The 11,137-nt window shown below is 31.4% G+C and overlaps 1 protein-coding gene across 1 annotated transcript; it reads left to right on the top strand.

Annotated features, from left to right (window-relative positions):
- Positions 1–323: 323 nt before the first annotated feature.
- LOC11422986 (probable glucan 1,3-beta-glucosidase A) lies at positions 324–5,817 on the top strand. Its single transcript, XM_003598200.3, has 8 exons — positions 324–488; positions 2,573–2,692; positions 2,771–2,959; positions 3,633–3,785; positions 3,874–4,043; positions 4,502–4,651; positions 5,003–5,343; positions 5,452–5,817. The coding sequence occupies exons 1-8, from the start codon at positions 324–326 to the stop codon at positions 5,631–5,633; spliced, it is 1,470 nt and encodes a 489-aa protein (XP_003598248.1). The 3' UTR covers positions 5,634–5,817.
- Positions 5,818–11,137: the final 5,320 nt, after the last annotated feature.

Here is an 11,137-nt window from a genome sequence, read left to right as displayed (position 1 = left end):
ATACCTACAAATATGGTCATTATAAAATTAGGTACGCTTCTGCATTTTATGGGTTAATTTTGGTTCTAATAATATTTTTGAGGAAATTTTGGTTCTAATAATAAAATCATGCATTATTAGGCATCGATCTTGAGACTAGGAATAAGAGAATGTGGGATAATGCATTATTAGTCATCCATCTTGAGATTAGGAAATAGGAAGAAGAGAATGTGGAGCAACATTAATTTAAAAATTATTATTGATCAATATTTTAAAGCATCATCAAAGGCTATATATAGTGCCCTTGGTACTCGTTTTATAGCCAACTAAGGATCATTCAAAAAATGGAATATCGAAAGTATTATTTGAGCTTCTTATTGGCTTTATGTATTTCATGTCCTCACTCTCTTTCGTTTGCTTACAAAGCTGTGAATCTTGGAAACTGGCTTGTTGCTGAAGGATGGATGGAACCATCTCGCTTTGACGGAATTGTCAACAAAGATCTCTTGGTATCATTCCCATATAATTATAAATTCTCAAATTATATTTTAAAAAAATCATTTTATAAGTTTCATTTTCTCATACAATATTACGTGTCTCCTTGGAATATTTGTTTTTCTCATCATATAGTTTCATTAGAGTAATATTATTAGTTATTTTGGAATATTGTCCATAAAACATTTATTACATTTTTCCACTAATACAATCATCATAACTCATCTAACTTTTAGTTAAGGAGTGGGATATTTCCATTCATCATATTTTTAGAGAGGGAAACTCTTACGCAGATATACTTGCAAAACAAGGTGTTAATCATTCAGAATCTCTTGTGATGGTGCATCAACCATTATCATGTCTATCCTTAGCCTTACTAGCTGATGCTACAGGAGTGTCCTTTATTAGGACGTAGTTGTTTTTTTCTTTGCTTTTTTTTTTTTTTTTTTTTTTCATGTAACCAAAAAAAAAAACTCATCTAACTACTCTAATAATTATTGCATCGCGTAGAGGGGACAAAGTAGTTAACATAATACTCCATCCATCTCAAATTATAAGTCGTTTTAGACATTTCACAAATATTGAAAAATGTTATCAATTTTGTATGAGTTGTTTTACAAAATTGTCCTTAATAATCATGTGAGAAAAATAAATGAAAGAATTAAAAAGAAGGCTAAAATATGGTTTTGGTCCCTGCAAATATGCTTCGTTTTGGTTTTAGTCCCTGTAAAATTTTTGTGTTGTATTTGGTCCCTGCAAAATATTTTGTTTTTGAAAATAATCCCTCCAGGGACTATTTTCAGAAGTAAAATATTTTGCAGGGACGTTTTTACAAATCAAAAGATTTTGCAGGGACTATTTTTCTAATAAATGGGTTCACTCATCATGTGCCACATGTGCAAATCATCACAAAAGTGGGGCCAGGGACCAAAACTAAAACGAGACATATTTGCAGGGATCAAAAACAAAAAAAAAATTACAGGGACTAAAACCAAAATGAGACATATTTGCAAGGACCAAAACCATATTTTAACCTAAAAAGAAAGAGGGGTAAAAAATAGGTAAGAGTATAATAAAAAAAATAATGTTAATGATTCATTGATAAAGTAAAACAACTCATAATTAGGAACAAATTTTTTTCTCAAAGCAATATATAATTTGAGACGGAAGGAGTAATAAATTTTGAGTATCTATACTATATACAAACGAGATACACATTTTCAGAATGTCTTTTTTCTTTCTAATTCTATCCTTTATTTGAATTATTGTATTTACAATTTTATCTTTTTAAAATTATTATTTAAATCTTTAAGTAAACAAAATCAGTTAAATTCCATTGAAATGAAAACAATCCTACTATAATAGGAACAATATTTGACATTATAAAGATATTTTTTTTTGAGAGGATAAAAAAAGCTTATTTGAATTTTATTTGATCATATTATATGCCAAAATTTTTATCTTTTTTTTATATACAATTAAGAGCATTAGAAAAGCAGATAGACAAACACGCTAGTTTCTAATAAATTATAAAAATAGTAACAAATATTTTCTAAAAAATATACACTATAAATGGAATAAATTTTAACCGGTTAAAGTTACAACTCAAGGGGAAATTATTAAAGGTGGCATTTACCCCGGTCAAGATACAAATTCTTCCACCATGGGCAATTGATTTTTTACTACGAGCTTGCTGTTGAAAATGGTTATTACCACCATTGTCAAGATAGAATTTTTTTTTTTTTTGTCAAGCAATTTTCTGCTAATTAATTAATAATATTGTATGTTACTTCTACACTTTCCATTCTTCCTCGAGTTTTCAAGCCAAATATGAAAATCGATCGAGCGGATGAGTTTATAACGGATGAATTAATAACAAATAAACTAGTTTTTTTTTTTCTTCAAATAAGAATATAAGGGTAATATCGAGATAAATAATGATAAGTTATAAACTACTTGAATTAGCTTATAAAAATCGCTATAAACTTTTGAAAGACAGTAAATATTTATTGATCCCTCAAATATTTGTCCAGTCACTTGTTTTTTTAGTAAATCAAACGCACTTTATTAAATTTTGATATTAATTTGATGATTTTAGGATGGAACACAAGTACAATTCATGTCAAGAAAGTTCCAGACATATCTTTCCGCCGAAGATGGGGGAGGAACTACTATTGTAGCTAACCGTGGTTCTGCTTCTGGTTGGGAAACATTCAGGGTAAGTTATTTATATATTTAAGGAAATTTATCAATCTTGTCTTGTCTTGATAAGTTCTAATTATTGGCTCATTTGCAGCTTTGGAGGGTCAGTGACTCATCCTTCAATTTTAGAGTGTTCAACAAAAAATTTGTGGGGCAAGGAGAAGGACACCAAATTGTTGCAAATTCAAATTCACCTAGCAACCATGAAACATTTCAGATTATAAGGAATAAAAATGAACCTCTCAAAATTCGAATCAAAGCATCAAATGGTCTATTTTGGCGGGTACTTGCTCTATCCTCAATTTAAATCATTTTAATCAAATCATGCACTCTAAATAAGTACTCTACTTCTAAACAAATCTTAAGAGACCAATTATTTTAAATCAAGTTACTTGTTACTAATATAGATATCAGATACTGTGAAAAAATTACATTGGTCTCATATTTTGGCACTCTATTAGAGAAAGAGTTAAAGTATTTTGTGATCTAATTTTCTATCAATCTTTTTGGTTGGATTATTGCACATAGTCAATTGGAGTGTGACAATAGTGATTTAGATTGTGATTTTACCATGGAGACTCATGGTCAAAAAGGTCAAACCAACAGGCTCAAACTCTGCACCACTTATAAACATTTATATAGAACTTTTTTATTTCCAACATTCTTTACCGTGAAGAGGAGTATTATGCACACTTTCTTTCTAACAATCTCTCTTATATTTACTCTTTTATTCGATGTGACTCGTTCGAGTCTAACACATTAGAAATCAATTCGACATAAAGTGGTGAGATTCACATGAGTTTTACCCAATAAAAGAGCGAATATTAGAAAGAAAGTGGTTCTAACATTTCTCTTATAGTGAAATATTGTTTTTTAAGTTATTAATAATTACATTTACAAATTGTTCTTCATTTCCAACACTTTAGTTATTAATCCTTGATCATATATGTGTGAAGGTTCAATCGAAGACATCAGTGATTGCAGATTATCAAGGCACAAATTGGGATGACAATGATCCATCAGTTTTTCATATGACAATTGTAAACACATTACAAGGAGAGTACCAACTTACTAATGGTTATGGAAATAGAGCTCCTCAAGTTATGCGAGTAAGAAATCTAAGAGCATTTTCATGAGAAATAGTAAACTTGCTAGATTGGAAGTTATCAATTTTGTTGAACTTTGTTTGCTTTGCAGGAGCATTGGAATTCGTACATAACTGAAGATGATTTCAGATTTATGTCACAAAATGGATTAGATGCAGTGAGAATACCTGTTGGATGGTGGATAGCCCAAGATCCAAACCCACCTAAGCCTTTCGTTGGGGGAGCTTTGGCAGCACTTGACAATGCTTTCACATGGGCATAGTAAGTCTTTGAGATGTATTTAAATTTTAAATTGTAACACAACTTCAAAAAAAATGTAACATACCCTTTCGTGCAACATTCAATTTATTTTCATTAATATTATTAGACTAAAGTGCACATTTTCCCTCTATAAAAAAAAATGAAAATTTTACCCCTTAGTTTTACAAAACGTTGCAAAGATGTTGAGAAAACGCCACGTGTCCCAAAACAGGAGGCCAAAATTGCAACTCTGGTAAAGATAAATGGTCAAAAGAGCTTATTTTCCTGAAAATAGTGACAAAATTTTCATTTTTTTTAAAAGGGATCAAAATCGCAACATTTTAAAATTTAGAGGAAAAAGTGCACTGTAGTCTATTATTATTATTATTTTAAATACATAAATGATATTTTACTACAGTAGTCACCGAGCGGATTTTAATTATGTACTTTAAAGTAACATTAATATTTATAACTTGCAGTAAGCATGGGATGAAAGTGATTGTGGATTTGCATGCAGTTGAAGGTTCTCAAAATGGTTTTGAGCATAGTGGGACAAGAGATGGATATACAGAATGGGGTTATTCATACATTCCTCAGACAGTCTCTGTCATAGAATTCTTAGCAAAAAGGTTTTGTATCTATATATCTAAAATTTATTCATATATTCCTCAGGCAGAATGTTAAGAACACTCTCTTACTAATACTTTTTCTAACACTCACTCTCGTATTAGATGAAATCTATATGGATCTCACCACTTTATGTATGATCCATTTCCAATATTTGATATCCACATGAATTTCACTAAATAAGAAAGTGGACGTTAGAGAATGTACATAGCATTTCTCCTTAGACAGAATGCTAGGAACACTCTTACTGGCACTTTCTCTAAGATTCACTCTCCTTATTTAAAACTTTGTTAACCAAATGAATTACCTACTCGAAACTGATTTCTTTATACATGAATTGAACTTGTTTACAGATACAGTCATAGAAAAAGTTTAGGAGGAATAGAGCTGATGAATGAGCCACTAGGTGTCAATCTAGATAGCTTGAAGAACTATTACAGGGAAGCTTATGATGTTGTGAGGAAATACATCCCAAATACTTATGTGATCATGTCAAATCCATTGGCCACAGATTCTAAACTTCTTCTCTCATTTGTCAAAGGCTTTGATAAAGTAGTCCTTGATGTGCATTACTACAATTTGTATTCGGACAAATTCAATGGCATGAATGTTCAACAAAATATTGACTACATAAGAAATGATAGAGCCTGGGATCTTAGTGGTGTCTCTTCATCAAATGCTCTTAGTTTTGTAGGTAAATACCAAATCCTTGCCAATAATAGTTAACTTTATTGATAATTTTATTAGAGATCATATTATATATTGAGGATATCTAAATGTTTTTACTTTTCTATTTGGGTAGGGGAATGGACAGCTGAATGGAGTATACAAGGGGCACCTATGCAAGACTACCAAAGATATGTCCAAGCACAAATGGATGTGTATTCTCATGCAACATTTGGATGGGCCTATTGGGCCTACAAATGTCAATATAACCATTGGAGTCTCAAGTGGTTGATCGAGAATGGTTACATAAAGCTCTAGATGCAAAGGGGTTCTTCTTTCTCCGGCCATTACAGTCTCAAGTACACTTTTAAATAATTTGTGTCGAGATATGCACACTTTTAAAGATACGAGGGTTTTTGAGCAGCAAAGGCGGGGAAATGAAGTGCTTATATATAAAATAATGTCGTTGAAGTTTCAAGTGCACTCATGTTTTAAAAAAAAATAAAAAGTGCAATCATGTTGGTTATGTAAGGCAAGCTATAATAATAACTATACAAAAATAAATAAAAGGAGCTTTATTTCAGAAATGAGTCAATGATAATTTCATGAATGACAATATGTAGATCTAGTAGTGTACCCTTGACATCTTACGCTCGTTTGACTTGAGTTCTATGCTCATCAAAACGACTCTATTTCAATACATTAGCAGATAAAAATAAGTTCACCTTATTTTCCATATGAAGTTGAAACTCTTAACTGTTTACTTTAGGTTATTTCAAAACTTATAGTTCTACTCACCTCTGATAAACACTATAGTGCAATACTATAGTTTTCATCAACAGATAAGCTAATATATAAACAACTCTAATGTCATTATACTTTAAATTCCAGTGCAAGCTACTCATGTTGTCAATTGCGGAAAACAAAAGAATAGCGATTTGTTTCGATAATGGTATGCAACAGTGCTATAGCACGATTGCAGCCATAATTTTACAGTATTTTGAACTAAATAGTGTATGGCGAAACAATAGCAGTTTGTTCAATTCCACTACGCAATAGCATTATAGCAAACTACTTCAGCTGCTATTTATAAATACTGCTTCTATCTAAGCCTTTTTCCGATATAGCCTCTATTTTAAAACACTACTTCTAACTAAGCCTTTTTAATGCTAGACTTAACAATGGCTAAGTTAAGCTTTGTCAGATGCATGAAAAAGTTGTTCTATGTTCTGCCAATCTCGTGATGTGGATGCTCGAAGGATTGCAGACAGTCTAGCACTGTCAATCTCACGACACAGGGAGAAGGCTTGCAACGTGGATGCTCGAGATTTCTGTTTTCTTAGTCGCCAAGTTTTAAGGGCTGGACGAACTCTATAAATGCCAGGTTTTGGGTTTTAGAGTGTGTGGAAAGACGTGAATCTTGGACCAAAAGAGAGGACTCTAGAGAAATGGTTGGTGCCTTTTGTGGAGGGATTCATAGGTTGGAAACACATGAGAAACACATAAGAGGTAAAAGTGAGGCAAACAAGGGTTTACAAAAAGAGGGAATCTTTAAGAAATCAAAGGCTATAAGGTGGGTTGGGAAACACCAAGGGAATAAATCATCCGGCCTCTTGGCCACGGGAAGTGTTGAAATTGTGGTCTAACTCATCCTTACAAAATCAGTTCATAAGGTGAGGAGTGTCATTTCAATTTATAATATTTTATCTCTGATGTGGGACTTGAGTTTTTCACAATACACCCTCTTCATGCCTGACCGCAATAAAGGTGGAATTTCAACATGTTAAAATTTTGGGGTCTAACCCATCCTTACAAAATCAGCTCATAAGATGAGAAGTGTCATCTATTTATAAACTCATATCAAGAGTCCTATTTTTCAAATGTGGGACTTGGGTTTTTTCCAATACAACCCCCCAAAAGTCTTATCTATCTCATGTGTGACTTGAATTTTTCCAATATACCCCATCATGCCTAGTACTCTTTCGGCTTGGTGTGTGGATAGGTAGGTAGGTATTCGAGCTTGTCGATTCGAGGGCCACCTACATGTCCACGCACCAATCACAAAGAGTGATGGGCGTGAGGAATGTGTTGGGAAAAACCGAAGTCTCACATCAGACAGATAAGACTCTTGATAAGAGTTGATAAAGGGATTACACTCCTCATCTTACAAGTCAGTTTTGTAAGGATGAATTAGGCCTCCAAATTTCAACACGAAGAGATTCAAGAAAATGTAGAAATTAGAGTTTGTTTTGGATAACTCAAGGCTAATTTCGTGTAGCCCTATGTATGGCTTTGTAAATAACTCTTTGATAGTAGAGAGTTGCTTTCTCCCCCAAAGTAAGTCACTATTATTAAACCGAACTGGGTAAACAATATTGTGTTTTGTTCGTCTTCTCTACTACTCTTTTATCTTGTTGTTCTTCGATTCAATTGTGGTTTTACGTTACATTGTTGTTATTACTTGCGATCTATTTAGTTATTGGAGTTGATGTCCCTTACTCCATGCATAAAAATTTATTTGTCAGCTTTTTATCCGAATTCACAACAAAAATGAACCTTAAATTTGCGTACGCAAAATCACAAGCCTTAAAAATCTTCAATTGTAAGTTAGCATCATCCAAGTTCTTGGTTACTGAAAAGCAGGTATGCTCTTCCAAGAGTTCATGTCTAAATTATATGACATATCTCTTGAATCAGATATTAAATTAGAACCTCCAGAATTCAAGCAAATTGTATGAAATGGTAAATAATTATGAATTAGTAAAAATACTGACAACTAAGGAATATCAAAGCATAATCAATATAAATAATGCCAACTTGATTATAAATGTCTTTATACCTCATAAGAGGGATAAGCTAGGGAAATTGTTTTGTTTTGTCAGATTCAAAGGTGTTAGAGTTAAGCTACTAGTTAGACATATTTGATATGATTATTGTGGGAACGAGAATTTTTTTTTTTTTTTTTTTTTTGAAGGAAGAAAAAATATTTAAATATTTGTTTAAATATGTTAAACCCTTCAATTACGCGTATTATTGAAATTTGACATATTTTTGTTTTTGTTTTCAAGAGGTTCACATTTTCTTTTTCTTCTGAATTACCGTGAGTTCCTCACATATCACAATCCTTTCGTGTTCATATAAATAAGGAAAGGTTGTAAACATAACTTGAATATTAAATTGGTAAAAGTCTTATTCAATCAAGCATCAAGAAAATATTTCAATCAATTAAATTTGTTATTTGGCGGAAATTAAGGGAGATAATTGTGTATAATTAAGAAAATATGTTAATAAATACACTGTCTTGAAATTTTCCTAATAAATTTTATCACTGTATTTATCATTTCCCTATTTAATTATATGCTTACGTGTTCTCCTATTATTGATTAGGCTTCCGATTTTTTTCTTCAATCTATCTCTATCTCCATTATATATAAAAATCAAAATACCCTCAAAATGATATTCACCACATTCAAATAATAGAATCTTCAATTTATATTCTCTCTCTTATATAATAATACAACTCCAACCTCACATGAGATGGCAAGGATATCTTCATGCAACGTCGTCTCAATAGTCATGTGTCCCATGTTAATATATGACTCCATCGACATGCTTTGGGAACAATACAGTGCCCCTTCCATCATAATAATTTAGAAGTAAAAACAAATGAATATTTCAAATTAAGTTGTAGGTTTCCTAGCGTAGTACTCTTCTAATTAAGTTGTAGCTTCTCATTCAAACATATTTCTAAACACGGGCTTTGTATTTTCTTGTTTCATGTCGGTGTTAGTAATCTTTTGTGAAATACTAGCTTTTGCAAAAATTACGGTCGACCCACAACAGTTTCATGCGGAGTTATTGTAATTTTTTTTTGGTACAACTAGAAAAAACAAAGGAAAAGGCTATCTAAAAAGAAAAAGTCCCACTAGCATCTGCTAGCAGAACAAGCACACCAGGGGGTTGCTCAATAGACATAGATGAACTTGCAAATTCCTTGAGACGAGCTCTTGAATATTTCAAACAATCGGAGTATGATGGTGTCAATCATTAATTAATTGTCTCTTAGATTAGCTTGATCGTTGGCTTCGAGTCTGAAAAGCACACCAGGTTTGAGATTCATAACTCCCACGCTAACCGTAAACCATGATACATTGGCAACAAATTTGTGTGAAGGATATTGAAGAAACCGATATTTCCAGCAAAACCACAAATCCAAGCACCATCATAATTTTGAATCAGTCCTCCAAAAGCATAAATTCCTGGATTCTCAATGCTATATATATATATATATATATAGCACTACTGAGAGATGAGAGGAATGAATAACATCCATTGGATTTAAATCAACGATTCTAAGTGACATGAACTTTTAAAACTGCACCTTATTTTATATATAAATCAATTTGGGTTGGTCTGGTGATGTTGGCTTGAGACCTTGGAGTGTGCTCATCTTTATGTTCTCAGGTTTGATTCTCCACGATGTCAATTTAGATGGCTAGTTTAGCTTCTTGGATATGTATATATGTGTGTGTATGTGATTTTGTACATATGCACCCACTAGTTTTTTTAGCATATCACAATCCTTTCGTGTTCATATTAGACATGATTTATTAATAAAATACTAATGACATTATTTTTATTAATATTCTCTTATTTATTGTATATCAACTCAATTAAAATTATCCTTTAACAAATACTAATAACAATATTTTAATAAATAAAACTCATTTTATTATTGAAACCGAGTATATTAAGTAATTTTTCAAGAAGGATATATTGTTTTAAGAGAAATGGTAACAAATATCTTAATAATATTAGTTAAGAAGTCCAAAGTGAAATTTTTTATTGAAAATGATGCATTCAATGTTTGAAACTTTATAAAAGAACTTTTTCTATATAGAAATTCTACATCAATTTTCTGTTTTAATTTAGTGTATTTGTTACATGCCCCTTGTTTTAGAAGAGTACATCACGGAGTAACAAAAAGATCCCTTCAACTGGAAAAGAAAAATGGTGTTTGCTTTCATTGGCCACCTTTGTCTGGGCATCTATGCATGCAGACTTCATAATATCGTGCTGGCCAATAATGAGTGGTTTGTAACCCCACGTATGAATACATTAACAAAATTTATGTCGGAATTAAGATGGTGGGGCCTTTAAAAAATATTGGCGTCTATAGGCAGTAAGTTTGTATTTTTGGCATATATATTTGAAGGAGAATGCTAACCAGTGTACTAAGGGTATTGGTTAAACAACTAAAATAAGTAAATTTTTAATAAAAAATAGTATAATTATTACTTAGTCAAATGTAACATCTTATATTTTCAAGACAAAATTTATAATTTTAGATTCCTTAACCATTGTCTTTAGAGTACTGGTTAGCAAATACCGATATTTGAATTATTGTGATCAAGAGTTCTCACTCACTAGATGTCTTATCAATTTTTGTTCTTTCTTAAAAAGAAAAAAACTGTATGGCAGCGTTGTAAATATTATTCCTGAGGGAAGGTCATGCATGAAACAGTCTTATTATAAGTAAACTCCAAAATGAACGTTTTAGAAAAAATAAGAATTGAAATATCAATAATAATTAATTCAATTTTTCATTTTGGATAGAGATACCAACAAATATTTAAAATGCATAAGATATAAAAAAGTAAATTCTCTAAACTTTTAAACAAATCATATAAAAAATATTCTTCAAAATATTACAATTTCATAGTTTTATTTTTTGGAAAAAAAATCCAATAGGGACAGAAAATATCCCTAAAAAAAGCTGTCATTATATCCCTAAGATTTTTCCATCTCGAATTCCCTCTCTA

Source organism: Medicago truncatula, chromosome 3 (genome assembly GCF_003473485.1).
Source record: "Medicago truncatula cultivar Jemalong A17 chromosome 3, MtrunA17r5.0-ANR, whole genome shotgun sequence".
Lineage (NCBI taxonomy): Eukaryota > Viridiplantae > Streptophyta > Magnoliopsida > Fabales > Fabaceae > Medicago > Medicago truncatula.
The sequence above is the reverse complement of the archived record's forward strand: the minus strand, read 5'-3'. Positions and strand labels throughout refer to the sequence as shown.